This window comes from Kockovaella imperatae, assembly GCF_002102565.1.
Source record: "Kockovaella imperatae strain NRRL Y-17943 chromosome Unknown BD324scaffold_17, whole genome shotgun sequence".
Taxonomy (NCBI): Eukaryota; Fungi; Basidiomycota; class Tremellomycetes; order Tremellales; family Cuniculitremaceae; genus Kockovaella; species Kockovaella imperatae.
Genome location: NW_019028957.1, coordinates 306,674 through 333,121, shown reverse-complemented (window position 1 = coordinate 333,121; position 26,448 = coordinate 306,674). Strand labels below are relative to the sequence as shown.

At 52.6% G+C, this 26,448-nt stretch overlaps 14 protein-coding genes across 14 annotated transcripts; 7 read left to right on the top strand and 7 right to left on the bottom strand.

Moving 5' to 3' along the window:
- The first annotated feature begins 370 nt into the window (after positions 1 to 370).
- Positions 371 to 3,316, top strand: BD324DRAFT_595343 (hypothetical protein). Its single transcript, XM_022013845.1, has 3 exons — positions 371 to 1,254; positions 1,302 to 1,392; positions 1,447 to 3,316. The coding sequence occupies exons 1-3, from the start codon at positions 484 to 486 to the stop codon at positions 3,144 to 3,146; spliced, it is 2,562 nt and encodes an 853-aa protein (XP_021868169.1). The 5' UTR covers positions 371 to 483; the 3' UTR covers positions 3,147 to 3,316.
- A 216-nt stretch (positions 3,317 to 3,532) lies between these two features.
- Positions 3,533 to 5,348, bottom strand: BD324DRAFT_584604 (hypothetical protein; the record flags this gene model as incomplete). The annotated part of the gene is made up of 4 exons (XM_022013692.1): positions 3,533 to 3,777; positions 3,856 to 4,031; positions 4,075 to 4,952; positions 5,016 to 5,348. 4 exons carry the CDS (start codon positions 5,346 to 5,348, stop codon positions 3,533 to 3,535), a joined length of 1,632 nt encoding a protein of 543 aa, XP_021868168.1.
- Positions 5,349 to 5,675: 327 nt separating this feature from the next.
- BD324DRAFT_584611 (putative dolichyl-diphosphooligosaccharide-protein glycotransferase) lies at positions 5,676 to 6,905 on the top strand (the record flags this gene model as incomplete). The annotated part of the gene is made up of 5 exons (XM_022013694.1): positions 5,676 to 5,905; positions 5,965 to 6,085; positions 6,153 to 6,253; positions 6,318 to 6,667; positions 6,727 to 6,905. 5 exons carry the CDS (start codon positions 5,676 to 5,678, stop codon positions 6,903 to 6,905), a joined length of 981 nt encoding a protein of 326 aa, XP_021868167.1.
- BD324DRAFT_206499 (hypothetical protein) lies at positions 6,858 to 8,704 on the bottom strand. Its single transcript, XM_022012180.1, has 5 exons — positions 8,580 to 8,704; positions 8,360 to 8,539; positions 8,168 to 8,304; positions 7,751 to 8,113; positions 6,858 to 7,696 (listed from the first exon to the last, which is right to left on the bottom strand). Coding segments are annotated over exons 1-5 (1,338 nt in total). The 5' UTR covers positions 8,582 to 8,704; the 3' UTR covers positions 6,858 to 7,040.
- On the top strand, positions 8,617 to 9,769 carry BD324DRAFT_638912 (Rdx family-domain-containing protein). The gene is made up of 3 exons (XM_022017171.1): positions 8,617 to 8,992; positions 9,063 to 9,225; positions 9,279 to 9,769. The coding sequence occupies exons 1-3, from the start codon at positions 8,697 to 8,699 to the stop codon at positions 9,396 to 9,398; spliced, it is 579 nt and encodes a 192-aa protein (XP_021868165.1). The 5' UTR covers positions 8,617 to 8,696; the 3' UTR covers positions 9,399 to 9,769.
- A 53-nt stretch (positions 9,770 to 9,822) lies between these two features.
- Positions 9,823 to 10,729, top strand: BD324DRAFT_638907 (hypothetical protein). The gene is made up of 5 exons (XM_022017170.1): positions 9,823 to 9,910; positions 10,064 to 10,166; positions 10,259 to 10,468; positions 10,521 to 10,589; positions 10,640 to 10,729. Exons 1-5 carry the CDS (start codon positions 9,899 to 9,901, stop codon positions 10,669 to 10,671), a joined length of 426 nt encoding a protein of 141 aa, XP_021868164.1. The 5' UTR covers positions 9,823 to 9,898; the 3' UTR covers positions 10,672 to 10,729.
- Position 10,730: 1 nt separating this feature from the next.
- BD324DRAFT_595332 (S-adenosyl-L-methionine-dependent methyltransferase) lies at positions 10,731 to 12,326 on the bottom strand. Its single transcript, XM_022013844.1, has 3 exons — positions 11,752 to 12,326; positions 11,376 to 11,702; positions 10,731 to 11,303 (listed from the first exon to the last, which is right to left on the bottom strand). Exons 1-3 carry the CDS (start codon positions 12,229 to 12,231, stop codon positions 10,941 to 10,943), a joined length of 1,170 nt encoding a protein of 389 aa, XP_021868163.1. The 5' UTR covers positions 12,232 to 12,326; the 3' UTR covers positions 10,731 to 10,940.
- Positions 12,327 to 13,384, top strand: BD324DRAFT_638902 (glycosyltransferase family 28 C-terminal domain-domain-containing protein). Its single transcript, XM_022017169.1, has 4 exons — positions 12,327 to 12,644; positions 12,696 to 12,831; positions 12,892 to 13,027; positions 13,067 to 13,384. The coding sequence occupies exons 1-4, from the start codon at positions 12,426 to 12,428 to the stop codon at positions 13,185 to 13,187; spliced, it is 612 nt and encodes a 203-aa protein (XP_021868162.1). The 5' UTR covers positions 12,327 to 12,425; the 3' UTR covers positions 13,188 to 13,384.
- Positions 13,385 to 14,318, bottom strand: BD324DRAFT_638900 (Endoribonuclease L-PSP/chorismate mutase-like protein). Its single transcript, XM_022017168.1, has 6 exons — positions 14,055 to 14,318; positions 13,960 to 13,991; positions 13,896 to 13,913; positions 13,769 to 13,846; positions 13,505 to 13,710; positions 13,385 to 13,460 (listed from the first exon to the last, which is right to left on the bottom strand). Exons 1-6 carry the CDS (start codon positions 14,227 to 14,229, stop codon positions 13,436 to 13,438), a joined length of 534 nt encoding a protein of 177 aa, XP_021868161.1. The 5' UTR covers positions 14,230 to 14,318; the 3' UTR covers positions 13,385 to 13,435.
- Positions 14,319 to 14,614: 296 nt separating this feature from the next.
- BD324DRAFT_584515 (Mpp10 protein-domain-containing protein) lies at positions 14,615 to 17,183 on the top strand (the record flags this gene model as incomplete). The annotated part of the gene is made up of 6 exons (XM_022013685.1): positions 14,615 to 14,774; positions 14,825 to 15,796; positions 15,846 to 16,094; positions 16,143 to 16,381; positions 16,431 to 16,697; positions 16,749 to 17,183. 6 exons carry the CDS (start codon positions 14,615 to 14,617, stop codon positions 17,181 to 17,183), a joined length of 2,322 nt encoding a protein of 773 aa, XP_021868160.1.
- A 53-nt stretch (positions 17,184 to 17,236) lies between these two features.
- Positions 17,237 to 19,063, bottom strand: BD324DRAFT_653909 (hypothetical protein; the record flags this gene model as incomplete). The annotated part of the gene is made up of 1 exon (XM_022018723.1): positions 17,237 to 19,063. One exon carries the CDS (start codon positions 19,061 to 19,063, stop codon positions 17,237 to 17,239), a length of 1,827 nt encoding a protein of 608 aa, XP_021868159.1.
- Positions 19,064 to 19,679: 616 nt separating this feature from the next.
- Positions 19,680 to 20,965, bottom strand: BD324DRAFT_653908 (hypothetical protein; the record flags this gene model as incomplete). Its single annotated transcript, XM_022018722.1, has 3 exons — positions 19,680 to 19,736; positions 19,796 to 20,793; positions 20,857 to 20,965. The coding sequence occupies 3 exons, from the start codon at positions 20,963 to 20,965 to the stop codon at positions 19,680 to 19,682; spliced, it is 1,164 nt and encodes a 387-aa protein (XP_021868158.1).
- Positions 20,966 to 21,449: 484 nt separating this feature from the next.
- BD324DRAFT_653907 (putative C-terminal protein carboxyl methyltransferase) lies at positions 21,450 to 22,756 on the top strand (the record flags this gene model as incomplete). Its single annotated transcript, XM_022018721.1, has 6 exons — positions 21,450 to 21,505; positions 21,554 to 21,797; positions 21,854 to 22,275; positions 22,321 to 22,357; positions 22,411 to 22,574; positions 22,645 to 22,756. 6 exons carry the CDS (start codon positions 21,450 to 21,452, stop codon positions 22,754 to 22,756), a joined length of 1,035 nt encoding a protein of 344 aa, XP_021868157.1.
- An 80-nt stretch (positions 22,757 to 22,836) lies between these two features.
- BD324DRAFT_206404 (hypothetical protein) lies at positions 22,837 to 26,336 on the bottom strand. The gene is made up of 5 exons (XM_022012179.1): positions 25,133 to 26,336; positions 24,911 to 25,095; positions 24,037 to 24,875; positions 23,766 to 23,986; positions 22,837 to 23,727 (listed from the first exon to the last, which is right to left on the bottom strand). The coding sequence occupies exons 1-5, from the start codon at positions 26,036 to 26,038 to the stop codon at positions 22,918 to 22,920; spliced, it is 2,961 nt and encodes a 986-aa protein (XP_021868156.1). The 5' UTR covers positions 26,039 to 26,336; the 3' UTR covers positions 22,837 to 22,917.
- Between the last annotated feature and the right edge of the window lie 112 nt (positions 26,337 to 26,448).

Genomic DNA, 26,448 nt, shown 5'->3' with positions numbered 1-26,448 from the left:
GGGATACATGTCGACCGCTCTATCCATGAATGTTCTTCTGAGCTGAGCAAAGCCCAAAGCAAAGCATAGCAGAGAACGAGAGTGCGCTGTCAACAATCAGACAAGGTTCGCCAAGTATAATACACAACCAGTCGCATCGTTGAATCTTGGGGGGTCCTGTGGAATGGAATAAAATCTTCGAATCATCCCGTAAAACCACATATTGGACCTGATCGTTCGACCATCCCCTTCGTGGAATGGAATGCTTCAAACGTCAGCAACGACGTCGACGATCCGCATCTTCATTCCCTTTGTTCTCAACCAGCTTTCGACCATTCCCCCTTCTTGATTGATCGTCGATCCAATCGATTTCCACCCCTTTGGTGTTCAACCCCCCCCCCCCCCCCCATCTTTATCTATATCACCTTGGAGGCAAGGGGGATCATACAACAATTGTGCTGTTCTCCCTTTCCATCCCCATTGGACTGTGTACTTCTGTCCATCATGCACCCTCAAATACCACGTCGGCCATCTCCCACCAAGGGCTTCACCTTACCAACCATATCCTACACTCAGCCCGTTTTACCCCTCACCGAACCGTCGCCTTCATCATCACGTACATTGAGATCTTCCGCTCGACGTCTATCTTATGGCATCAAGAACCGTCTCGGACGATGCGCCTTACCTCTCTCCCTTGGTGGCATCATCACTATCGTCTTACTCTTCATGACCTGGTCCAAGGGTCACGGGTACCCATACCCCTCCGCTCATCGACTCAAACTGTATACCCGTGAACAGATTGAACAGACCGTATTCGATGGTGTCGGATCCGGTCGGCATGCACTTCAGACTGGAAAGAAACCCGCCAACGACGATGAACTCTTGGCGGAAGACGATGTCTTTGAGATGGTTTACAAGGAGCCACCTCCACCTACAGAAGCTGAGAAAGAGGCCGAAGAAGAATTCGAAGCGCATCGTCAAGATGTCATCGAGAGGAACGCTATACACTCAGCCAAGGCCCTCTTGTGGTTCATCGCTCAAGGTAACAGTATCCCGAGCTCGTTCGAGATGCCTTCCAAGGTTCAAATGGCGAAAATGGGCGGGAAGGGCATGGAAAAGTTGTTGGAAAGTTTGGATAAGAAAGGCAAGACGGGAAGAGGAAAAGGCCGAAAGGGAAAACAGGTACAGGCAATTGATGCGGACGTCGACCTGGTCTTCCCAGAAGGATGGTTGCAAGTCGCCGATCAGGAGCTCAAGCTGGTGGTCTTTTCAAAGGTGAGGTCGCGTGGTCCAAATGAGCGAGCAAAGACTCACAATCGCAGTCATATTGCCCTTACTCGAAACGAGCCAAATCGATCCTCTCCAAATACCGTATCAACCCTTCTCCGTATATTGTCGAACTGGACCAGCGATGTGAGTAATGTCACCGTCCCTTCCTGGCTTCCCCCCGCTAAAATCTGCCATCAGCCGACATGGCCCATGTACAGAATCTCCTCCTGCAACTCACTGGTCGGCGAACAGTCCCCAACATTATGCTCAACTTCAAGTCTTTGGGCGGAGCCGACGAGCTCACCTTGCTCGATGCCGAAGGGGGTCTCCAGAAAACATTCGACGATGCCGGAGTCGGTAGACCGAAACGAAATGCCTATATCCCTCGACCTAATAGACCACCGGCACCGCCAGCTCCCCGTGATCCTGTACCCGCTCGACTCCCTCAGCAACCTCAACCAGTAGCTGGACAGCCACCAGCCAGAAGACCCGAGGCAAGACCGGCCGTCGTCAACGGAGAGGAGAATGTCGCGCCGAATCGCCGAGCGAGACAGCCTCAACAGCCTCAACAGCCAGAGAATAGAGCCCCCGTCGCTCCTGCCAGGATCGATATCGATGAGGCCATAAGACGAGCTCACCGTGTAGCAGATGCGCGTGAGGGACTGGGAGAATATGAAGGCGATTTCTTCGATCGAGCGAGACCGGTGGACTCGCCTTCGAGTGATAAGAGGAATCGCGGGCCGGCAGACAACGTAGCGCCCGGACGAGATGATCGTGCTCGACAGGCGAACATTCACAGAGACCGGACTCGACTGGATCAGGATGCAAATGCAGAGCCAGTCGCGCGTAGACCGGCGAATTTTCCGGTCAGAGGGAACGCACCAGTCGCCGCCCAAGGACCAGAAGTTGATGAGGATCTCGCGCTCCCGGCGGCCAACCGACGGGTGCCGCCGAATGGCATCGTACCTGCTCGGCGACCACCGAATAGCCATGGACGCGGGGTGACCAAAGGTGAAGCGGAGGTCGAGGGTCTGGCGATAGACACGGTCGGCCGGCCACGAATGGCCAACGCTGATCCGAGAAGACGTCCTGTGCAGCCCAACGATATTAGAGAGAGGCTGGATATTCCTGGAGAGAAGGTCCCTGGGGGTCAGGAGCCTGTTTTGGGCTCACACGGTGATCTGCTGCCTCCGGTGGATGGCAGGGGACGTCGCCCGCGGCCTCGGCCTCCTCAAGATCTCGATCGACACATTGTCCAAACTGAGGATGCCGATATGGCAGCCTCTCCTCAAGCTTTGCCAAAGTACGGTAAAGTCGTTCACGCACCGCATCCTGAGGACGCGATCCCACCCATCGGACGAGCACGCATGGGAGATTCGCCGCAGAGAGCGGATCGCTTGGCGGCGCAGAATCCTTTGATGGTCCCAGAGGAACGCACTCGATTACATGACTTGACCAGTGGATCTGAAAACGACTCCGACCAGGCGGATACAGATCGGGAAACTACACGGGACACTCTGGACGACTCCGACTCCGAGGCCGAGGCGGACGGTGCATTCCCAAGACAGATAGAGACCTATGTCGACCCTGAGCTCAGCGCTGTGCTAAGTCCAGAAGATCTGGATGAATTAGACGACCGATACGATGATCGAGACGACTGGGAGTTTTCGGCATCGCCGTCATCAAGCGATGATCTGTACGAGGGAAATGACAATTCGTTCCTCAAAGCTCCTAATCCTAGACAATTGGAAGACGATGGTATAGCTGCATTATCGGCCGCAGCTTATAATCTGAGGCGGAGACCGAATGGAAAGAAGTTGAGAGACGCGATGGATGTCGATGAAGGGAGTGTGATTCAGGTGAAAGAGTCCGCCGTGGAGGTTGCAGCGACCTGGTAGACCAGACAGACGATGGAGGGAGGTTCGGGATACAATCTTGGTAAAGATCTCTCGGAAAGATCTATTGAGGGATCCTGAAGGGACGACGAGTACACACATCAGCCCTCGCGTTGTACTTCTACATGTACTGAGCAGCATATTTCTTGCATGCATTGTGGGCATCCATATGGCAAGAAAGGGAATTCGAAGGGCGGATGATATCTGCTATTATTATCAGAAGTGGAGGCAGGACGGTCCCGCCGAGTTTTATGCGTCACTTCCTACTGCTAGACTTGGTCAAGCATTCGACGAGAGCATCGCGAAATACTGCTATGCTATGCATGGTCTGCTGATTGACTGGAAGCCATCTCCAAAAAAACAATCACCTGGGTTGGCTATCTAACAGCTCATTTTGATACTTGCCCAGGTATACTACTGCCCTCCTTCCTCACATGGGTGAACGTCCCGCTCGCGAACCACCTCTCGTTGGCCTGTTGAACTCTCGCAGCAGCAGACAGACTCGGCGTGACGATTTCCAGGCCCTGTACAGGGGTGAAGGACAAGGAAGTCGAAGTACCCGATTTGGCATCTTGAGAAGTGAGTGATCGACCGAGCATTTGAGTTCTGATTCGATTCGCTCGAGACAATTTGGCTGAAGGGGATGGTCAAATCGTCAGTGAGAGAGAGATCCCCAACTCAACAGCTAGAGAGTCGAACAGTGACGACTCACCTTTACTTCGTGCATCCACTTGCTCTCCCCTGACTCTTCCAGAGCCTTGTCCGACCATTCCCAATCCGACAGTCTCGTCGTCCATTCCAAACTCTTCTTCGGCCTTGCCAAATTCCATACGGTTCTGAAGCTTTCGTAGCTCTGTCTGAGCATATGCTTCTTTCTGCTTTCGAGCTCTTCACAAGAAGTCAGCATTCACCTCGACCCCCACGCGCTTACCTCTTTCCACCTCGCTTCTTCCTGATGGTCTCCTGGGGGATAGGCAGAGCCTTTGTCATCTTGTTCGGAGGAGGCTCTGCCATCTTCTCGATCCTCTTCTGCAACTCTCCCAGCCACTTCCTCCCCGCACTTCCGTCCCGGGCACTCTTGCCTGCATCGATCCTGGCCGCAAGAATGCACTTTGCCGATACGGCTCTCTGAGCTCTGCGCCTATCTTCCGGTTGAGCGGATTGAACGATAGGAGAGGAAAAGATGAACCCAGTATGTCGAGCTTGACTAGCAGCTGAAAGATGAGAATTTGCCAACGTCCTCTTCTGAGCTCCGAACAACATGATATTGCAAGCTGGTTGACGGGAGAAAGCTTGAAGTCCACCCGCCAGACCTAGCAATTTCGCAGCGATACCTGTCCCTACGATCGCAGACAGGTTTGGTGCGACGGAAGACATTCTCGATTCGACGTATGCAAAGATTTGCTCTCTCGCGATTCGAAGATTTTGCGCAAACTCGATAGCCCGCTCGACGGTTCTCCATTCGCCTTCAGTCAATTGACGACCTTTGGTCACGGTGGCAGTGAGGTTGATGGAGAGGATAGTGGCGGGTGGAAGGGTATTGGGAAGAGTACATCGGGTCAGATCCTCCGTATTGGCGATGGCTTTGACGGCTGCAATATAGGTCCAAGGGTCGGCAATGAGCTGTTCGAGCTCGGGAAATCGCGGAGCGTAATGATCCCTGATAAACTTGTGGACGATGAGGATCTCGTTGTCCACTTCGACAGACATGTTGTTGGCGGAAACGACGAGCGAGTATTCAGGGTTTTCTTCGAGTGGACCTGACGAGCTGGACATATCGCTAGGAGCGGCAGTGTACCGTGAGATATCCTACATGATCGCGGTCAGTTTCAACATTTCTCGTTGAGATTATGAAATGTCGCTTAGACTCACCGCCAGGATCTCCTTTAGCTTTTTCGAGTGTATCAACTTGGCGACTTCGCCTATATCTTCAATATCCGTCAAATCCGTCTGATTCACCACCTCCTCGTCTAGCTCATCTGCAGGTCTCACACCTCCTTCAGGGACGAAACCCATTTTGACACCTCCTTCTCCGTTCATATCTACATCATCATCGCCATCGTCCTCATCTCCGTCCACCTCTCCGTCTCCACCACCATTGGTTTTTTCAAACTTGACCCGTTTGGAACTGCTCGACGCCGATGTACTCGCATCCAAGTCGTCCGCTAAACGCTTCGCTTTGAGAGGCAGCGGGGGAGGCAGCATTTGACCTGGTCCTGATGATGCAGACTTGGAGGCTGAAGCTTGAGGAGGCGAAGGAGCATCTTCGCCATCCGATAGACCGTCTAAGTCAGCCAACAGAGAGTCTGCGAGCGACATGATGGGAGTGTTGTCGCCCCAGCAAGAGAGACTGTAATAGAAGGACAAAGCTGTCGTCGACAGATGTATGACCTTGCCACTCACTGAAGGCAAACATTTTGATTCCGTCCTCGACCACGTGTTGCGGGTGTCCAGCTGGAACTCCAGCTACATTCTGCGCCTGGTATCATAGATCCCCTACCTCAAGCAGATCGTCTCATCCGCACGCGCACGATGCTTGCCCGTCTTCCCATTCTATTGGCTGGACTGGCATCTCTTGCTCTGCCGCAGCTGGCAGCCGCGTCAGACAGACAACATTGGGCCGCTCTTGCAGCGAAATCTAAAGATGGAGTGATCACGCTTGACAGCGCTTCGTACGAGGATATTCTGTCTGAAGACAGAGATTATTCAGTATCAGTGGTGCTCACTGCCTTGCCTCAACGTTTCAAGTGTACTCCTTGCCAGTGAGTTTAAAACATATGGCATCCTCTGTGCCGAAAAACTCCTGACCTGAACATCGTAGTGAATTTGACCCTTCCTGGCACCGTGTTGCTAATTCTTGGAACCGAATCTCCGCGCCTGAAAAGAATCACCACTTCTTCGCTAAGCTAGACTTCCAGGACGGAGAAGCAGTGTTTAGAAAGGTAAGCTGAGAGTGTTTTCGCGTCGACCGCCAAAGGCGACAACATCGCTGATTATCCCCGAAAATAGATGGGTTTGTCAACTGCACCCAAGATCCAATTTCACCCCGTCCTCAATGGCCCGTTCAAAGCCAACAAGATTGCAACTGTCACGTACGAGATCGATAAATTGTGAGTCTTCAGGCCACCCTCCGCGCTCCCCCATCTCATTCCTGCGGCTGACGGCCCTTCCCAGCGGTCTCTCGGCTCAACAACTCCACTCGTGGATCCGAAACCTTACCCCGATCCCTTTCGACCTTCACACACCGTTCAACCCAGTTCCCGTCATCATGATTCCGTTATCCCTCTTCGCCATGGCCTCTATCGCTTGGAGCTCTCGAGCGTTCGTCCTTCCCATCATCCAGTCCAAGATCATCTGGGGTATCTCAAGTGTCATCCTCATCTTGACATTCACCAGTGGATACATGTGGAACAAGATCAAAAACACGCCGTATGTCGTCACAGGGCCGAACGGTCAAGTCAGCTGGTTCGCAGGAGGCTACTCGAACCAGTTGGGGTTGGAGAGTCAGGTCGTCGCTGGTGCATGTGAGTGATGCCACCTACAATGATCAACAAGTCACAGCTCATGCTTCCGCCTACCTCAGACGGTGCACTGAGCTTGACAATCGTCGCATTGACCATCTTTGTCCCTGCTCAAGCCTCACCTAGCAAGCAACGGGTCGGCGTATACCTCTGGTTGGCAATGTTTGTGGTCATATTCAGCTTGCTCGTCAAGCTGTTCAGAGTCAAGAACGAGTCGTACCCATACAAGTTGCTCTTCTAGGTATCCTTGGCCCATCTACATAGGCCACCACAATGCATTGAAAAAAGACAAAGACGTGCCAGTAGGCATCGTAAAAGATGATAGAGAGAAATCAAATGAATCAATGACATGTATGAACCCTAGGAAGCTGTCCGCTTACTCCAACTTGACCTTCTTGTCCGCGTCTCCGTTCTGGGCATCGCTCTCTGCTGATCTCTTCACCCCGGCGATGGTTCCGTTCTCAGAGACACCCTCTGCCTCAGCCTCGACCTTGTTCATGCTGCCGTTCGCAGGTACAGGAGCCTTTTTCGGTTTCCTCTTGACCATGCTCGTCAGATCATTGACAGGCGCATCTCCAACCGATGATCCACTGGGTCCACCCGATCCACTTGATGATCCATTGAGCATCGATCCGAGAGCTGATCCAAGCGCGTCGGATCCCAGTAAGTGATTAATACTCTCCGAGACGAGATCCTCAGCTGGAGGGGCAGCTTTAAGCTCTTCAATCTTCACTTCGAGGTCACCAATCAGGGCTTTGACATCCTCCACTTCCTTCTCCTTCTCCTTCTCGCTCAACTTTTTCACTTCATCACTTTGCTCCGAGTCGGAGGCCAATTCCGCCAGACGAGCTTTGAACCCTGTCACGGCGGATTCGACATGTTTCAACGCATCGGCTCGACGGTTCGGTGTAAATTCGAGGACGGTGGCAAGTTGATAGTGGACTGAGGCGAGGGATCGGGCGGATGACGGCAAGAGGGCGGATTTGATCTCGAGAGCGGAAGTGTAATCTTGCACGGCTTGGGTAAAGTTTTCTTTGGAAAGTCAGGGTCAGTGGAGCCATCATGGGAGGGTTGGGAAAGGCTTACCTGTTTCACAGGACACATCACCGAGAGCGAGATAACATTCGGCTAGGTTCAACCTGTCTTCCCTCGCGTCACTCCCTTCCCTCCCTTGTACCATCTTTGAATAGATCGTTCGAGCGACATCCAGAACCTCCCACGCTGCATTGTAATCGTCCTCCGGCTCATCCACCTCTTCCGCCTCTTCCCCAGCGCCATTGATTCCAACTTCCGCATCTCCTTCACTCTCGACCTCTGTCGGACGTGTTGCGGACGGTCCACTTTCTTCGACTCCGTTTCCCTGTCCGTCGCCTTCCACTTCGTCGTCATCAGAGACAGGATCAGCAGAAAAGACAAAGTTGCCTGAACCTCCTTCCTCTGCCCGAATGGCTGTGTACAGTAGTTGAGCAAATGTTGTAAGAACGGGGCAAGATCTGTGCTCACTCTCTCCTCCAGCTTGCTTCTCCACTTCTTCTTTCCCCATCACACCAGCTTGAGAGAACGCAAGCTCATATAGCGCCTTGCCATAGCTCAGCAGCAGAGGAGCCATCGAGGGATCAAACTCGCCGACCAACTGGCGTCTATGCGAAATAAGGGTCAGTACCAGCGACCTTTCTAAATATTCCACAAGCCCACCTCAAGTCCAGCGCATCAGCATACTTTGCTACGCCTTCTTCCCATTGCTTCAGTGCGATGGCCTTTTTGCCCTCTGCAATGAGCTTTTCAGCTTGAGACTGGAGGTCGGCAGTGTCTGCTGCCGGGACCTCGGTGGAACCGTGGGTGGTATCGGCCTCATTCGGTTGCGTGGTGTCGGCCCTGCTCATCGTGAGCTGCTGCAGGCACTCCCAGGACTTACATCTTTATCACGGTGGAGCAGGATATCAAGGGTTGGAGTGAACATTGGATCAACTTTTAACCTTTGGCCGAAAACGCGACGCGACAGAGGTCACGTGGTGGTCCACGGCTGATAGATATGCTTATGATCATGAGCAGCGTCAATCATTATACTCGACTTTGTGCCCAAGCAGTAGTGAGCATGGCAGACGGCACAGAGACATCTAGGCAGAAGGACGAGGTCTGCGTGGACTGTGCTCCCGGCGATCAGTCTGGCGGGGATTCACATGACCAACCAATCTCGAGCAATGCTCCTCAAGCCTTTACATCCGAGACAATACTGGACGCTGAAGCCACTCGCGAGACGATCATTCCACCAACACCGGACTCATTGCACCCGAGCATCCTCATCGAATATTGCGATCGTTGCCGATGGTGAGGGTTTCGGCAGTAACAAGTCCACAACATCAAGGGGAAGCTGACTCTTCTCTGCTTTGCGTGGCAGGGCACCTCGAGCGACTTGGACCCAGACTGAACTCTTCCTCACTTTCCCTACACCCACACTCAAGAGCATAACCCTTCAGCCACTCACTGCGCCAGATACCGCCGGCAGGTTCAGGGTATGGCTATATACCAACGATGGTGTGCAGATCCTCTGGGACAGGAAGGTGAGCTGGTTCAATTGAGGTCTATGAGACATTGACCTCAACTTCGGGATCAGCGTGAAGGTGGCTTTCCAGAGCTCAAAGTACTCAAGCAGCGAGTCAGAGATGTGCTCCAACCTGGTTTACACCTGGGTCATTCGGACAAGAGTGGCAAAACGGCCGAACACGCAGCTTGAGTCACTCCTTGCCGCCACTATCTCGCCCATAACGGCGCAGTTGGATAGCTGTCCGATTGACACGATCGCCCCTCTGATACGAAAGAGTCATCAGCTGAACCGGATTCCGACACTGGGTTGAACATGCTGAGGTAGAAGATGTCGATAGCTGTCATGTCGCAGTAACGATCTATCCAGGCGACTGTACTAAATCCCGTCAGACTGCACTCGCATACTGTAGGATTCTGGCACAGTGTTTGTCAGTGTATGAATGCTCGCTATGCATCCTTAAAAGCACCGCTGTGCCATCCTCGTCGTCGTTGTCATCGATGTCCCTCTCTGCCGTCTGCCGAAGCGCTTATGCTACCGCCCAACGCCATTTTTTGCTTCCGTTGAATTCGATGGAAATTCGATGGGTCAAACGTGTGGATCATCCATCTTCTCGCCTACATCTTCCAACTACACACTCTCATCTGGCTTCCTCTCTCTCTCTCTTTCTCTCAGCACTCTCATCTGCCAACATGCCTCGATCTGTGAGTAGAAAACGTCCCGGTTGATTCTCACAGAGATACGATGCTGACGGTTTCTTGTGTCTGTCCTGTCCCTCACCTTGACTCGCCATCTTCCGATCCACTTGCCACCCTGCGTGTCTTCACTTGATCCTACCTTCGACCTCCATATCACAGTCTGGTGGTGGACGATCTCGTCCTGCTGCTCGTCCTGCTGCTCCCCCAGCTCAGCAAACTCGTCAACACTCCACTACTGCTCAACCATATCAGAACCAAGCGGGTGAGTGGGATCCAATGCATCTCCATTTTCCCTTAAATCCCGATGACCAATCGATATCCATCCCGAGCCCCTTGCTAACAGCTCATGATCAGCTGCTGCCAACCCCGCCACTCAGGTTCGGCCACCGGGTCTTCTCGCTCAAGCCGCTTCCACTATGGGAGGAGCAGTCGCAGGCTCCGTCGTCGGACACGGAATCTCCAACATGTTGTTCGGTGGTCGATCCCAGGAACAGATGCCACCTCCTGCCGAGTACGCTCAACAGTCTATTCAACAGACTGGAGGCTGTGACATCCCATCAAAGGGTATGTCAGGTGGTTCTTGCACTTTCCAAAAATGCTAATCTCCACTCTTCAGATTTCACCAAGTGTTTGGACGCTACAAACGGCGACATGACTGCTTGTGGATACTACCTTGAAGCATTGAGTACGTCGCTATCCTTCTGTAAGAATTTCTCGAGCTAACAGCTTTCAAAGAGGCCTGTCAGGCCGCCGCCAAGAACTACTAGGTCGTTTGTGGTCCGCTCCAGTGGTAATCATTGCATGCAATAAATTGTAAAAGGTGAACATTGCTGCCTCTTCGGCGTCAGGGAGCCTACCGCCTGGCCGCTTTGAGCTTGTGTCCATGCGCCCTTCTCTTTGCGTCATTCAATCCAAGCGAGCGAACGCAAAGGTGTCTCACCGCACCGACTGAAGAGAGCCCACGATAACCGATCGGTCACCGCTGTGGAAATTCATGCAGGAGGCCATCTCAGATGGTAATCGCCTTCATGCTGCATCACCTTTCCCTCCGCTTCCTCGCGTGAAACATGTAATTACACTCCTCTCCTAAAGCCTTGCTCCATGTCCCCTCCGTCGCACTCCACAGCTTCCATTGTCCAGCTAATGGATCGTAGATGATTCCCTGGGTCGAACCTACTTCATCCAGCCTGACATCGCTCGCATCGTTGTTCTGTTCCCAGACATCGAAACCTCCCATCTCAGCAAAGACGAAGCGGCGCATTTCGTCCGGTTTGATGAATTTCGAATGGGTGTGCGTTCCGGGAGTGACGAGTCTCAGGACATCTTCCGCGAGTGTGATAGTGAGAAGGCGGGAGAGTACAGTACGAGAGATGGTAGAAAGGATCAGGTGACCACCGGGCTGATATCACACCTTTAGCTCAGATAGATAATGTGTGTGTGTGTGTGAAAGGGAAAAGTTGTCATGACCTACCTTGACAAGGTCTCCTAGACACTTCATGAATTCGCCAGGCTGCTCGACGTGCTCGACGACTTCCATAGAACATACGATGTCGTACTGCTCGCCTGCATCCCGCAGCGTCTCAGCTGTAGAGTGGCGATATTGGAGAGATCCGGAAAGATACGACGTCCTCGAGGTTCCAGCCGAGTGGGAGGAGGAGGAGGAGGAGGAGGAGGAGGAGGCGACGGAAGCGGTCTGAAATGGCAAGAGAGGATCTTGCGAAGCATGCAGCGTTGCAATAGCAATGTTTGATTCGCTAGCATCTACGCCAGTTACGTGTCCGCCTAGTCTAGCGAGACTCTGAGGTGCACGACTTAGCCAGAACCATAGAAGCCAGTTGCGAACTCACTTCTGATAAGAGACCACCTCCACAGCCTATGTCCAAACATTTCTTCCCCTCCAACCATCTACCTGTCCCTCGAGTTGCAGCCAGAGCCTTATGCTCGAACCTCTTCTCAAACGTCCACGGTGGCTCCTCATTAGATTCCAAAGCTACTTTCCTCCTGATATACTCTACACGGGAAGGATTCATGCGATGTAAGAGCCCGAATTCACCTTGTTGATCCCACCACTGGGATGAGAGGCCAGAAAAGTGTTGTATCTCTTCTGGATTGATGGAATTGAAGGAGGATGGCCGAGAGGCAGCGTTGGAGCTGTTCGATGGCGAGGTCGAGGTCGAGGTCGAGGTCTCGGCGGCATGAGAGCTCGTACTGAGGGCTTGAACCTGAAACTGAACACTCGACTGGTAAGAGTTTCGGGATCTCCCACCTGGGCCATTGATCCGTCCAGCAGCTCGGATGCGTGCCAATCGGGCCAATGAGACTCTCATGGTGCACTAGAGGAGCTCTCAGGCGGTGCAAGATGGCGTTCAAGGACGTCGATAAGTGGTTGTATAATGTCAAGATGACCTACAAATCTACAAATTCGAGACTGGTGGTTTTTCCGATCATCCGCAACTTCAGCCAGGTTGAAAATGCTACTACTATCAATCCATTGTGACCTTGTCTGTGCTGCAAGCTCAGTATGTCAACCTCGGCATCCAAGGCAGCTGCTTCAGAGTCTACTCAGAGTGGTAGCTATACTCTCCTTGTGACAGTAGGATCGACTCTTTTCCCAGAATTGACAAATTGTATCCTCTCTTCGGCCATACTGTCTATCCTGCCTTCGCTGGGGATCAAACTAGTCAACGTACAGTATGGGAAGGCGGATCTGCTGGCACATGAAGAGATTGAAGATCTAGAGGTGAATTGAGACGGGGAACTTACTCATTATGGCAGCTGACCGGTTCTACAGATCGATGCGCAGGGCAGTGGGGAGTTTACCTGGACAGACTACAATGGCGCTGGACAAGTCAATGTACACGTCTTTCGATATACGAACGATCTGTCAAAGTTGATCAAGGAATCGGACGCTGTGATATCTCATGCAGGTGGGGGTCTCTTTCTGCCTGAACGAGACAACGCAGCGTAGCTCATCTCATTGCCGGTAGGATCTGGATCTATTCTTGAAGTGATACGGTCCAAACCGCTCTTGGTGGTTCCCAATTCCAGCCTGATGGACAATCATCAGGCCCAACTTGCAGATGCTCTGGGAGATCAAGGCTACCTTATCTCCTCGACTGTAGAGTGAGTCCCATGCAGTATGGCCTAGCTCACGCACTGCAGGCAGCTGGACTCCAAGCTGGCGCTGCTCGTCAAGAGCATAAAGCAGCCTTTGAAACCATTCCCCGCGCTCGACAAGGCAAGATTTCCGGTCATCGTGGATCAGACAATGGGCTTCGAATGATCAGTAACCAAGTTTTACTTGTCGAAAATGTGTCTCGTAGCCATCTATACGACCTAACAGCCTCGAGGATCCAGGTCCCTGTCCAATTACAGGCGACCTTGACAAGTCGGCGTCTCGCTTGAACAAGAGCCGGCAGCCGGGCACCAGTCCGAACCGAAAGAGGCCTCAGCGTGGCGTGAAAGCTGTTGCCCATCATGGGGACATGCCACACCCGATGCATTCATATGTTTCATGGCGACGCAAACGCCTCACTTTTGCTCTGCTGCGATGAATCTTGGAATCGTCAGGTTCTTCGTCATATCCAGGGCTGAGCTCACTCAATCTCAACCAAGACATCCTTTGGCAGTCGAGCTACTTCCACACAACTTCGAGCCGGCTTTGTTTCACCGAAGAATTCCGCATAGAGCTTGTTGACGGCTACGAAATCGTTCATCGACTTGAGGAAGACGACGCATTTGAGGACGTGAGAGGGCGCAGAAGAAGACGCAGCGAGGACGGCGGCGACATTGGCAAAGACTTGTTTCTGGGTTGTAGAGGTGTCTTTGTCAGGGCAACGACACCTGTGCTAGCATTTGACCCACAGTCTGCTCTTCAATGCCTCCTGAAACAACTTCCATGCTTTTTGGGTCGAGAGGGATACATCCGGATGCGTAGATGAGCTACGTAGATCAGCAAAGGGCTTGAGGCCTTTAGGCGGATTGCACATACGCCATTGTACTTGGTAGCCTAACCAAATGTGAGCTCGAGTCATGGCAGCAAAGGCGGAGCTCACCTGAACATAAGGCCCAATGGCAGCTGGAGCCTCTGCCAGAGGGTGAGCGCGTGTGTCTCAGCCATAGACCCTCCACACGGGCTGGACGAACTCACTGTCAGTGGAAACGACAGTGTAGGGAGAAGCAGACATGATGGAGCGAGTGGAGCTGAGAGAACGTGTGAAAGTGATGAACGATGTAGACGGATGAGAAGGTGCAGTGTGAACTATTCTCAGGGCTCTCTGTATCGTTGTCGCCGCTGCTCTCATGTCCTGAATCAACTTCAACATGGAGATTGTAACCCCCAAGACGGCATGGACATCGAGCCGAATCCACGGAATCAAATCTGGGTGAGGCAGACACAGTGGCAGAGACCTCCTAAACGGAACATCCTCGCAGACTCTGATGCGTACGGAAGATGGCGAGACAGCTTACAGGTTCTGCATACCCTGTCATTCACTGAAGATGCCTGTCTTTCCATCATCACGAAGTACAATCTAGATCTACCTTATGATAGAGTACAATCGAGCGGCCGCATATCAAAAGGTCACGTGATCGGATCGACGGTGATTTTTTCCGACCGCGACTGAAATCTTTGCAGCTTGTCTTCTGCTGAGAACACTGACGATCAAGGTCGAGCACGACGATTGCGGCGAGCCGAGCTCAGTGGAGACCATGTCCGTCGCTGCTTCTGGATCCCTGCGCGAGGAACTACCTGAGAGCTTGGAAACGCTTCAGACCGAGTTGGAGAGCAAATATCATGTCTTGGCCAAGGATGGAGATGAAGATTTGGCTAAAGCTGCTTTGCAGGTCGTGAAGGATGTTTTCGATATGGGTGAGTCCTATGAGGCACACATAGGAACAGGATCTGACTTATACCTTCAGCTCTGGAGTACGAACAGCTCTCACACCCTCATATCCAACCGTTCATTGTTTCTACTCTTGAACCACCAACTATCAGCACTCGATCCACCGCGAAAGCAAATGGCAAGCACAAGGCCAATGGAACCGGAGAAGTGGAGGAGGATGAAGCCATCGATCCTGATTCTGTCCTTCCCTATACACCTCTATCGGGCTTAACGACTGAGGCGATGGATATCGAGCAAATTTGGGCTCAGTTGGAGCTTCGGAATGAAGGCCTGGTACAGGTTCTGAAGCACGTTGGGCCCTTGGAGATGGATGACGAGGATTCGTTGGGAGGAAGCGAAAGTAGCGACGAGGATGATGATGATGATGAAGAGGATGAAGATGACCTGGAGGATATGACAGAGGAGGAGTTCAGGGAGATGATGCTGCGCGGGGACTTGGGAGACAGCGACGAGGACGACGGTTCAGACGAAGAGGATGGTAGTGGGGATGATCAGGTCGACTTTTATGACGACGGAGTGGAGGGTGACAGCGACGAGGAAGAAGATGATGAAGAGGAGCAAGACGAAGCAGATGAGGATATGAATGATGAAGATTTGGAGCTTGGAAGTGAGAGCGATGATGGGTTAGATCTTGAGGGTTCAGAGGGTCTGGAGAGCAACGAGGATGAGGAGCAAGATGATGATGATGATGATGGCGAGGATGAGGACGAAGAGGACTTGGACGAAGAAGGCGAAGATGAGCCAGATGACCGAGCATTACTCTTCGACGAGGACGAAGCTGGTCCATCCCGACCGAGGACCAAGAAACGTCACCCGACGCTCGATGACGATTTCTTCTCCATCGACGATTTCAATCGTCAGACTGAAGAAGCGGAAGCTGGGCAACTCTCGAGTGGTCGACTCGGAGGCGATGAGGATGAAGACGAGGAGGAACTCGACGAGGACATCGGCGGACTGATGATAAATGGTGCTAGCGATGGCAATAAAGGTATGTTATATAGCTTCCGTTGCCGTTGGATACAACTCACATTCATCAGACCTGATGTATTCGGACTTCTTTGCGCCTCCTCGTGGGGCTGCTCGTGCTAAAGGCCAGCCGTCTGCGAAAGACAAGGACCGCAAGGTGGGCAAGAAGGGCAAAGGCAAGCAGATTGTTCGGTTCGATGAGGTCGAGGCATCGGAGAATGAGGATGCAGAGGACGAAGAGGAGGGTCGCGAAGTCATGGGGCGTTTCAAAGGTGACCTGTTCGATGATGAAGATGAGGAGGAAGAGACCGACGGCAAGGGTGAGCTGCTCAGATTGCGCTTCATTATCGTGACTTACTCCCCCTCAGATCTGTCCACTCATGAGCGTCAACAACTGGCGTTGGCAAAGCAGATCGCTCAGTTGGAGCAAGAAGCTGTTGGGCCGAAAGACTGGACTCTTCTTGGCGAAGCAACATCTCGGGCGAGGCCCGAAAATTCGCTGCTGGAGGAAGATCTCGACTTTGAGCAAGTTGCAAAAGTCACTCCAGTAGTGACAGAAGATACCGTCAAGACTTTAGAAGAGCTTATTAAGAAGCGGATCATTGATGTGAGTGGTTCTGAATGTGCCCCTTAGTCATGTCTCACACCACCTACAGAACAACTTTGACTCTCCCGTCCGTGTACGAGCATACGAACCGACTCCTTTCCTTCCCTCGCGATACTTTGAGCTACAGGATACTCAGTCATCCAAATCCCTCGCTCAGATCTACGAAGATGAGTACCAGGCCGCCGCAGCCGGCGGCAAAGCAAGGGATCCAAGGGACGAAAAGCTTCGAGTGGAACATGAAGCTATTGACAAGCTCTGGGAAGATATCTGTTACAAGCTGGACGCGCTGAGCTCGCTCAACTTTGTTCCGAAACAGGTGAGTGACTGTGCCATAGATTGTCATCTCGTGTTGACTCCGGCACTACAGCCCAAAGCCTCTATCACCACGCTTGACAATCTCCCCACCACGTCGCTCGAGTCGGCCCTGCCTCCCACTTCCGCCGTGACCACTCTCCTCGCTCCGGAAGAGCTTTTCGCCGCGCCCCCCACCGCGACCAACATTGCCAGATCCGAGCAGACACCCGAGCAAGCGCACGCAGCTCGAAATCGACGTCGAAAGGCTCAAAAGGGTGAGAGAAAGCGACTGGAGGAGATGGCAGAATTGTACGGTAAAAAGCCGGCCAGTGGAAAGAGCGGAATCCGCGCGGAGAAGCAAAAGGCTCTCGAGGGATTGGTCAAAACGGGCAAGGGTGTGACTGTCGTAGGAAAGGGGAGCAAAAACGCTGCTGGCGATCGAGGTCAGAAGAGGGGAAGAGAGGAGCAGAAGGATCGTGCGGAAGATGGAAAGAGGTTGAAGCTGTGAGCTAGTTGTCATGCATGATGACGATTACAGGACATGAGAATGCTCGTGCAAGGCTACTCGTCGTATGCCTCTAGCAGCTTCCCAACAGCCTCATCGTTGGGTATTTGCGTCTCGTTTAGCGTCCCGCTGATTGCTCGAGCGAAACTTCGCGTCACTGTCTGCTCATCCAAGGTCCAGCCGCTCCGCTTAGAGAAGATCTGTGCGGATTTGCAGAGATCATCGGCAGCGGATAGATCTTCCGTCTCTCCCGCTGCCTTGCATCGTCTGTAAGTCAGCTTCCAGGCATCCTGTTCCGAGATCTGTCTCAATACTTTGGCAAACGTAGTCTCTTTGGTCGAGTCAAACGTGGTCTTCGCAATGATTGAGGCAGATAGCTCGATGGGCTGGAGAGGCTTGAACGACTTGCCCAAGCTGTCGAGGTAGAAAGAGCACTCGTTCGCCTTGAGTTGAATCGTTTGACTTACCGTCTGAGGCGCAGACCTGAGCTTTGTGAGTTCGGAACAAGCGTCTTTGAACCTCTCGAATGGCGAGATGTCCTCGTTACTGAGGGAATAGTCGGGCCGAATTCGGTCAGGAAGATGACCCAACTTCTGCATCTCCAGGCGGTGATCTGGGCGAGTTGTCCTTGACTTGCCAGCAGTACCCAGTGCCCCGCTCCGATTGCCATGCCCTGTCGTCTGGGCAGCAAAGCTCGAGCCAAGACGGAGAGTCGATGCTGGATCAGCCTTAGAGTCATCGGACGGATACTTCTCCGCCAAATCGTGTCTCGATACAGCATCTACCAGAATCTTGAAGTATGCCGCGTCCTCGTCCAAGGAGCTCTCGATGGATTCGATACGCTGTTCGAGATCCACAGGCCCATTCTTGCCCTGACCCCGGCGACTCTCAAGATACTTCAAGGTCATCCGACTGCTCTCGTATTCTGAAAATCTCTTTTCGACGTCCTGATCGAGCGTACCGACGAGAATCTTTTCCAACGTCATGCCGGGTTTCTTGTGCAGTCGAGAGAGAGCCTTGACTTCCTTCCAGTCAAATGATACATCCTTGTATTCCCAAGGCAATGCACTGGTCCAAAAGGCAGTTTCTGATCGAAGATCGTCGAGCTTTCTTTGAATAGATGCGGATTGCTCCGAAGTCAGGCGCGGGGCCTGTCGCCCTTGAAAGATAAGCGCATGACCCTCTGTGTTCTCCCACTCCTGTGCAGACAGCGTGGCTTGACGGAGGGCGACATCTGCTGGAACCTCTTCGAGAAAGGTTTGTTCAGACATGACGCTGCTCATGTCAGTGTTCAGTATCGCGTCCGTCAATCGAGGAAGACTGATACTACGATTCTTGCAAACGTCCCTCATCCAAGCAGGCACGCGCTTCAGATGGGTATCGAGTTTCATCAAAGCTGCTTTGTGCATTCTGGACGCCGCGGATCTCTCACGTATTGACTTTTCGGGGTCTTGGGCATCGTAAGCATATCTGCTAGCCTCATCGTCTAGTCGACTCCACAGCGAAGCAATTTTCAAGCTTGAAGAGCCCTGCTGGCTGGCGATGGGCCTCGACGATATCTCTGACTGCAGCGATGCCTTTGATTTCCCATAGGCTTTAGTACCTTGAAGACTAACCCTGTTCGCCGCTCTGGGTGATGAAGTTTGCAAACCACGTACGGTCACCCCACCATCACTGTCATCGTCCTCATCATTATGGCGAACCTTTCTCACTGTCTGATCATCATCTTGAACAACGACAACCCTCTTTCTAGGCCTTGCTCCAATACCAGGAATTTTCTGAAAATCGGCGAATCTGGGCCGTCTTGCTGTTCCTCGTGAGCTGCTTTCGGCATCATCGCTGGAACTTGCCGAGACATAACGACGACTGGAATTCCCTGGCATTTTGACTGTATGTACTGTAGCGAGTGTAGCGTGATCTCTACCGAGTGGAGCAGAGTACTGTGTGCGAGAGAGGAGGAGTATTTATAGGCTTGAAGAGTTAAGAATCCTAACGAGTCTTTCAGAGGCATCACAATCCTCAATGATCCAATCCAATTCATACAAACCTTTCAATCTCGATACTCGATTCCGCCAAAAAGGATGCCGAATGGATTCACGGGGAAACTGAGCAATTATGATGGCTTCGATCGCCGATAGGCGGGGTAGAGAGAGACCTCTCTTGAATGCATTAGCTGGGTCGTCTTCCCGATTTGATGTCCCTTCAGGGCCTAGCTTCTGATCAGCATCGAGCTTTTCCAGTCTATGCAGCTTGGACGGCTCCCGTCAAAGAGACCACAACCGAGTGTGGCGATGTGAAACAAGTAATGTACTCATCCCGCCACATGCAAAACATTTCAGTATCCGCTCCTAGACCAAATGCAGAGGAAGCGACCTCTCTGCCGGGTTCCAGCAAGAGGACGGCATACCTACAGCGAGCTCTGAGATGAGACCTGCGGGCTCTCCTTGAAACCATGCATCAAACGTGCTACGAAACCAGGCAGTCGCATACTGGCACCGATCATGCGGCTTCTAGATGTTCCAGAAACGCCGAGTAAAGAGGTCTAGCCAGAGAATCCTACACATCCTGTCAACATGCTATCCTCAAGTGTGTTGACTGCGTCTTGAAAGACTCACATCATCTCTGTCGCCCAGGGCTGCTAGAAATTCTGGGCTCGGCGGCTCATCACGGATGAGCTTTTTGGCGACAGACCGAGCGAACTCGGTATCCACCTTCTTACCTCCCAGATACCAGTCGCACAGGCGGGAGACTTCGCTTGCAGATTTGCATCGCTGTGAGAGATCGACATGGTACCCGTCGGCCTCGGCATCCGAGGCAGTCTTGTTAATGTCTTGACACTTGATGAAAAAGAGATCCCACCGAGCTGTTGGTGCTGCCTGGCTTACTGCATCTTCAAATGTCCTGATATTTTCGTGGTCAAATTGCGTAGTGGCTACGAAGTAGATCGACCAGAGAATGGGGTCCAAGTGTTTGAACGAGGGGTCTTTCAATGAATGTTGAGCACTGTGGATCTCATTCATGATCGCTGTACCCTGGTCAGAGTTACAGAAATCATGCACATTTGTAGCTCCGGATGCCTGAAGCTGCTTGTCAAATTGGATACAGTGGTGTTGCAGGTTTGCAAAGGCACTCTCCGAGGGGCCTACCCAAGGGTAGCTGTCCTGTGACATGTATGCTTCTGCGCACTGAATTTGGTTCGCGAGTGTGTCATCCGATGTTATTCCTGGAGCAAGTGTTCTGAGTCGTTTTGGAGACGGCGGTTCTGTGTCGTCCGCCTTCATATCAGAGATCTGGCTTGATGTCTCAGCGTAAAAGTCAGCGAGTAGCTGGTAACTTTCCGCTCTTTCCGTTGCTGCTTCCACCGATTCGATGGTTTCTTTCCCCTTCTTGGATGGCTTCGGCCATTGAATCTGCGAAGGATCAGATAGGAAGGTCAGGTCCTCGGCTTCTGGGGGCTCGTTTGCCTCTCCCCATAGGGACAGGATGGCTGTGGCCTCTTCGACGTCTACAGGTAGACCACTGAATTGCCAATCGAGTGCGTCGTTGTACTCGCGTAGCTTGCTTTTCAAGCGATCTACAACAGTCTCGTAGTCCGAAGTATCCTCGTCGTTCCCTGCCAAAGCATCGAGAGCGTTTTCAGAGCGGATGATAGCCTCGTATGTCTATTTGAAGAGACCCCACGTGACGCTCTTCGAGGTCGATCCCCGAGGATCCTTGTCGGTATTCATGGGCCGCTGTGACAAACCGCCTTGCCCCTGCTCGGATGTCCCTTCAGAGCTCTGCATCGTTGGATTTCTTTCGGTTCGTACTTGGGCGACAAGGTTTTCACTGCAAGTTCGAAGCGATGTTAAGTCTCGTGTACGGTTAGGCTGCGAATATGCAACTTGTGAGTGCAGGAAGCATCATGTTCGATCCTCAATACTCCCACACTATAGAATGTACTTGACCATCCTACTGTATCTAGAGTGTCTAAAGCGGGGCAGTCTTTGAAAGGATTTCTTCTCCGATCAACTTCGGTCATCCTTTATTCCTCCTTATTGCACTTATGGATCGACAGACGCAAAGTCAAGCGCAAGCGCTGATTGTGAGGCTTGTACAATCGACTGGGCTCGAGCGGTGGTGAATCCTTTCATCTCACTATAGGCCTTCTGCCACATTCCAATCGCGAGACCGCCACAAAGTATGACGAACGACTGAAGCTGATATTGATGACGGTTGGATCGTCGCCATTCGTCGCTCTACCTCGACTCCCACTGCGACGTCGATGAGATGAGCTCTGATCAAGCTGTCAGAGGCACAGACGACGATGCGGCGTCTATGAGGATGTAAGTAATCGCTCGAGTCGCGGTCCGAAGGCTCATCTCGAGCTCAAGATCCGCGGTGAATCAAGGATACCTCAAAGACACATTTGCACCCATCTTTCACCCGCCTTCTACTCCTTCCGCAGCTGCTGGACCTAGCAGCCCTCGTAAACCTCCGTTGATCAATATCGGAACGCATCATCGTACTTATGCTATCGACCTGCTGATTGATCGGTTCTTCACCTCCTGTGGAGATGCCGGTGGACAGGTAGTCAGCCTTGGAGCTGGATCGGACACGAGGTACTTCAGGTACATGGTGTGTGGGACGTGCTCGTCGTCCAGAATCAGATCGCTCACGAGACCACGGCGTAGGAAAGACCTCATCCTCCTCACATTCGGAAATATATCGAAGTCGACTTTGCAGCATCAACCGCGCACAAAATCAAGCAGATCACCGGATCACCTCGCCGTCTCCCCTTTCTCGTGCATCGAAACATAACGCCAGACATAGAGCTTCGTTCATCGGCTTCGTCACACCCTGATGCAGCTAATGCTTCACCAACATCTCTCATTTCCCCCATTTACACCTTGTTGCCATTGGATCTCAGACATGCGAGCCCAAAGGAATTGAATGATCTGCTCCTACCTTACCTCGATACCAAGGTACCGACCTTGTTTCTCGCGGAATGCGTCTTCTGCTACCTTCCACCAAAGATCAACGAGACATTGATCAAATGCTTCGGGCAGACGTTCGAGAAGTGCTCAGGGATCATCTATGAAATGCTGGGATCGAGGTGAGCTTGAAACTGCTCTCCTATCTCCAGCTCACGTCATCGAAGAGACTCGTTTGGACAGGTTATGAGGCGGAACCTCGCAGTGAGATAAGCAAAAATACCCATAGCATGATCAGTGCTGATGATGTCCATCAGTCTCGAAATCTCGACATTCCTGGCGCGGACCCGTTCCCCGATCTGTCATCTGAATCGAAGCGATTCACGGATCCAGCACTGGGCGAAGGCGCATTCTCCGCTTCCGGAGCTAAAAGCTTGTGGGACATTCGCAAATCTGTCATTGACAAGGAAGAGCTGTCAAGGTAAGTAGATGGCGCCGATCGTGGCATACCGTACCTATTCAGCCAGACCACATGCTGAAACGTCGACCAGAATCGGCAAGCTCGAGATGCTGGATGAAATAGAAGAGCTGAAACTCGTTCTCAGCCATTATGTGATTGCGTGGGGGAGCAAAGGAGAAGGCATGGACGCTTTACACCTCTAGCGGGTGACAGGTACGAGAGTAGCATGTGAGACGGGTCCTTGAGAACGTCGAGCAAGGTGCCATGACAACGGTGCATGAAGGCGGTGCATGTACAGCGCCACCGAGCATCACGTTCGCCACATCGATTCAATGCGCTCTAAGGATTCAATACTTCACAGCGCTCACGCTCCGTCCTGTCGATAATCTGGCCTGATGTCCAGTTCTCCCTCCATGCCACGCATATCCACCCCCTCCAAGTCCATTTGACCGAGAGGTCCGAGCGGTCCCAGCCCAGCAAGACCATTTGATCCATTCATCGAACCAGAAGCACCAAACTCTCCCAAACCTCCCATCGCGAAGCCAAACTCGTTCATGTACCCATCTGAGCCAAAGTTGAACACATCCCCGGAGCCGAATGATTGATTTTGACCCAATGTCCCATTGTCTCCTGGTAGACCCAGCAGAGAGCCCAGATCCATGAGCTGGCGATCAGAGCCAAAGATGCTATCATAGTCGGGTATTGTATCGCCTCCAGCATTCGGTCCTGCACTTTGGCCTATCCCTGACCCACCGATACCAGGTCCTAGGGACGGCCCATTCTCATGAATGCCTCCGCTGACCATGTCGCCAAAGCCGAGAGGGTCGTCTTGTCGATGAGACATGCCAGTTGATTCACGATGATCCAGAACCGAGTCACCATCGCCTGGAGCCTGTGGACTCTGACCAAGTCGTTTCTCGGACTTCTCTACGTCCCAAGCTGATGGGCCGAGGGCCGTCATACCTGCGGCCGAGGCGATATCCCGGATGGTCTTGGCGAGAAAGGTGGGCAAACGAATCTCAGTCACATCTGCGGATTCCAGCAGGTCCACGGACATTTTGAGGTAATGCGCAACGACGGACAGATCAACGTCGACGACTTTGCGCACGGGTTCGGGGGCTTTTGATATACGGATCAGGAAGACGGCAGATTGGGCGAGGGCAATGGTAATGTACTGGTGCGTATGAGCGTCACAGACAGGCTCTCACTCACGTCCGTCGCAAAGCTCAAGGCGAGATCCGTTTGACTCGATTCAAAATGAGTTTGAATGGTGCCCATCGCGGCGTTCAGCGCCTTCTTCAGACACTGCCCGATCTCCTCGTCCTCATCCGCTCCAGCTTTGAGCGCGTACGAGTTCAGACACAACCGTAGATGTTCAGCCTGGAGCCGCGCAATCCTAACCGATGGACCGAGGTAGAGAGCGTAAGGAGATCCTGAGCACCTCGGTCATCTTCTGCATGATTTTTGGTATCGCTTCACTCACCAGTCCACACCCAAAGCTTCGACCACTCATCCAACCTCCCATTGAGCTCCTTGAACATTGCCGAAAGGCTCAGGTCCTTGTCCTGTGCCCAGGCTCTCATCTTGCGATCCTCCTTTGCGCGTTCCGGGTTGGCCAGGATCAATCCCCACTTGGTGAGGTCCTTGCCGATCTGAGCGAGTGATACTAGACCGGCGATGAAGATATCTCCGTGCATCGATACCGAGCCCGGCGAACCTGGTCGAGGTAATGGTTGTTCAAGCCGAATCTGAAGGAAAGCGTCCTCCTCAACCGATTCAAAGTAGGTCGATTGAGGTCGGCCAAAGCCTAGCGAGAGGAAATTATCGAGTCCAAACCAGCACAACCAAGTTCTCCATTGAGGCAAGAACGCTTCCAGCTTGGACCACTCGTCAGTACCCTTTTTGGTCTTTTTCGCCGTTTCATTGGCATGAGCGAGGATTTTGTAAACGCCCACTCGTCTCGCAACCCGTGCCGCATGGCCAGTCACGATCCAGGCATCGGGACCAGCACCGTCCGCTTCGAGACCCCACGCTGCAAGCAAGAGAATAGCCTGAACATCGGATAGCGCAAACTTCTTCGAAAGGACCGTATAAGCCAAGTGCATCTCGGCCAGATTAGCCAATCGTCGAGGTACCGATGGGTCCAAAGGAGGATACTTGCCCCTTCGCATCTCGGAGAACCGTTCAGTGGCTCGAGGATAGAACCGGGCTGCGATGGCTAGCATACTGGAGAATAAGGCTGGGGAAGAGCGGATGACGTTGAAAACATCATCCAGGGCGACATTCACGATGGGCATGAAGGCGTGGCAGTGGTCGATGAAGCTGTAGAGTCAGACGAGGCGATAGTCTGAGCTCACAATTGAAACAATGCCTCTGCTTCTCTGAGATCTACGATACCCATGGACAATGGCGTCGCTCGTATCCTCAGCATTCTGTAGTCATGATAATGAGGTGGTCCAGCAGGTTCATCTCGGCTGAGGGTGAAGCTTCCTCGATCCGGTGAATTCATCCGCGATGCTTCACGATTATCCCACACTGCGGGCTGCATCATGTCAGCACCACCACGCCTCCCGACTCACGTCATAAGACAACGCTTTGAACGGTGGATCATAGACTTGCTCCGTGACTGCCTGCAATCTCTCTGCAGGCTCTTGAGCTTTGCTCTTCGCCTTCTTTCTCTCCGTCCAGGTTCCAAGAGGCTTCTTGTCTTGATACTGATCCACTGACTGGAATGAGTCGGTGTATGTAGACGGGCTGAGATCATGAGATGATCCGAGAATATGGGTTGGGGAAGTGGTGAATCTGACGTGGGATCGAGCGAGCTCTTCCGCGATGGAGGCGGAAGGGTGCTGTGGTAGAAGGCTTGGATGTCCGTGACGTTGCAGAGGGGACGGGAGAATAGGCCATGAGGGTCCTGCATGTGATCGATCCACAGTTGGCGAGTGACTGCGTTGGTGTCGGCCGAGTGAGGATGAGCCCCCAGAAGCGAATCGAGGATGAAGTATCTCTGTCCCGTTGGGATACGATGCCGAGGCTAGCGCTTGAGCATGTCCAGAAATCGCTCCACCTGCTCCTGCCAGACCAGCCAAAAGGCTTGCCACGCTACTCTCAAGCTGCTCCAGTCTTGCGGTCGCGACATCCGTTGCACTACTACTCTCTCTCCTTTCGGCATCCGTTCCGCTCGTCGAAGGCCGTCCAAAATCACAATGATTCTTTGACCTCACACACCGATCACAAGGACTTCCACCTGTACATCGTAGTTTCTGCTTTCGGCACCTGACACAGGCTTGTGTCGCTCGTCTTTGACCATGGCCGTCGCCTCCATCATCGGCTCCGGCTTTGATCTTGTGCTTGCCCGAAGATCGCTTCTTGGTCAAAGGGGATACCTCGGGCTCGACCGAAGATGATTCGGATGTGTAAGATCGCTTTCGGCTTGAGTTTGTGGCCCCCTTGGAGCTATGTCCGTGACCTAGGTCATCCTCCATCTTAGATCACGATTCAAGAAACGGACCGAGGAATGTTCGTTATTGTTTTCCGAGGGGCAGCTTGAGATCCGAGAGCAGTCGTCGAGGTGCTCCAACAACCGTGAGCTAGTGTCAATCGTGTAGAATGCTTGTGAGACTGCGAGATTCTTATAATCCGCCCTTGCCTCTATCATGCTCCTCAACTTGGTCAACATATACCGAGTTAGACAACGTCTGACCCCCCTGCGATTGCAAGATTCGGCATCGTCGCCAAAAGTTCGGGAAATAGACCAAAAACTCGCCCGAACGGACTTGGCGGAGGGATCGAATAAATAAAATGTGAGGACATCCCCGTGGGGGGGCGGGGGGCATGCTGTCGCTGTCTGACCTCTCTTATGTTACATGCTATACGGGGAGCCTTACAATTCGCA

Excerpts from the sequence above, each read along its gene's own strand:
- BD324DRAFT_638900 (XM_022017168.1), bottom strand. The coding sequence starts at position 14,229 with ATGTTGAAGTTGATTCAGGACATGAGAGCAGCGGCGACAACGATACAG. Across the intron at positions 13,992-14,054 it reads CACTGTCGTTTCCACTGACA|AGGCTCCAGCTGCCATTGGG; the intron begins GTGAGTTCGTCC and ends ACCCTCTGGCAG. Across the intron at positions 13,711-13,768 it reads GAGGCATTGAAGAGCAGACT|AAACAAGTCTTTGCCAATGT; the intron begins GTGGGTCAAATG and ends TCTACAACCCAG.
- BD324DRAFT_595332 (XM_022013844.1), bottom strand. The coding sequence starts at position 12,231 with ATGAGAGTCTCATTGGCCCGATTGGCACGCATCCGAGCTGCTGGACGG. Across the intron at positions 11,703-11,751 it reads GAGGTGGTCTCTTATCAGAA|AGTCTCGCTAGACTAGGCGG; the intron begins GTGAGTTCGCAA and ends CGTGCACCTCAG. Across the intron at positions 11,304-11,375 it reads GTCTAGGAGACCTTGTCAAG|CCCGGTGGTCACCTGATCCT; the intron begins GTAGGTCATGAC and ends GTGTGATATCAG.
- BD324DRAFT_206499 (XM_022012180.1), bottom strand. Across the intron at positions 8,305-8,359 it reads GCTGATGCGCTGGACTTGAG|ACGCCAGTTGGTCGGCGAGT; the intron begins GTGGGCTTGTGG and ends TATTTCGCATAG. Across the intron at positions 8,114-8,167 it reads GAAGCAAGCTGGAGGAGAGA|CCATTCGGGCAGAGGAAGGA; the intron begins GTGAGCACAGAT and ends TACTGTACACAG.
- BD324DRAFT_638902 (XM_022017169.1), top strand. The coding sequence starts at position 12,426 with ATGTCAACCTCGGCATCCAAGGCAGCTGCTTCAGAGTCTACTCAGAGT. Across the intron at positions 12,645-12,695 it reads AAGAGATTGAAGATCTAGAG|ATCGATGCGCAGGGCAGTGG; the intron begins GTGAATTGAGAC and ends CCGGTTCTACAG. Across the intron at positions 12,832-12,891 it reads CGCTGTGATATCTCATGCAG|GATCTGGATCTATTCTTGAA; the intron begins GTGGGGGTCTCT and ends CATTGCCGGTAG.
- BD324DRAFT_206404 (XM_022012179.1), bottom strand. The coding sequence starts at position 26,038 with ATGGAGGATGACCTAGGTCACGGACATAGCTCCAAGGGGGCCACAAAC. Across the intron at positions 23,987-24,036 it reads GAAGCTTTGGGTGTGGACTG|GATCTCCTTACGCTCTCTAC; the intron begins GTGAGTGAAGCG and ends CGAGGTGCTCAG. Across the intron at positions 23,728-23,765 it reads CCTTGAGCTTTGCGACGGAC|TACATTACCATTGCCCTCGC; the intron begins GTGAGTGAGAGC and ends CATACGCACCAG.
- BD324DRAFT_638912 (XM_022017171.1), top strand. The coding sequence starts at position 8,697 with ATGCTTATGATCATGAGCAGCGTCAATCATTATACTCGACTTTGTGCC. Across the intron at positions 8,993-9,062 it reads TATTGCGATCGTTGCCGATG|GGCACCTCGAGCGACTTGGA; the intron begins GTGAGGGTTTCG and ends TTTGCGTGGCAG. Across the intron at positions 9,226-9,278 it reads AGATCCTCTGGGACAGGAAG|CGTGAAGGTGGCTTTCCAGA; the intron begins GTGAGCTGGTTC and ends CTTCGGGATCAG.
- BD324DRAFT_595343 (XM_022013845.1), top strand. The coding sequence starts at position 484 with ATGCACCCTCAAATACCACGTCGGCCATCTCCCACCAAGGGCTTCACC. Across the intron at positions 1,255-1,301 it reads AGCTGGTGGTCTTTTCAAAG|TCATATTGCCCTTACTCGAA; the intron begins GTGAGGTCGCGT and ends TCACAATCGCAG. Across the intron at positions 1,393-1,446 it reads TGTCGAACTGGACCAGCGAT|CCGACATGGCCCATGTACAG; the intron begins GTGAGTAATGTC and ends ATCTGCCATCAG.
- BD324DRAFT_638907 (XM_022017170.1), top strand. Across the intron at positions 10,167-10,258 it reads ACCATATCAGAACCAAGCGG|CTGCTGCCAACCCCGCCACT; the intron begins GTGAGTGGGATC and ends GCTCATGATCAG. Across the intron at positions 10,590-10,639 it reads ATACTACCTTGAAGCATTGA|AGGCCTGTCAGGCCGCCGCC; the intron begins GTACGTCGCTAT and ends CAGCTTTCAAAG.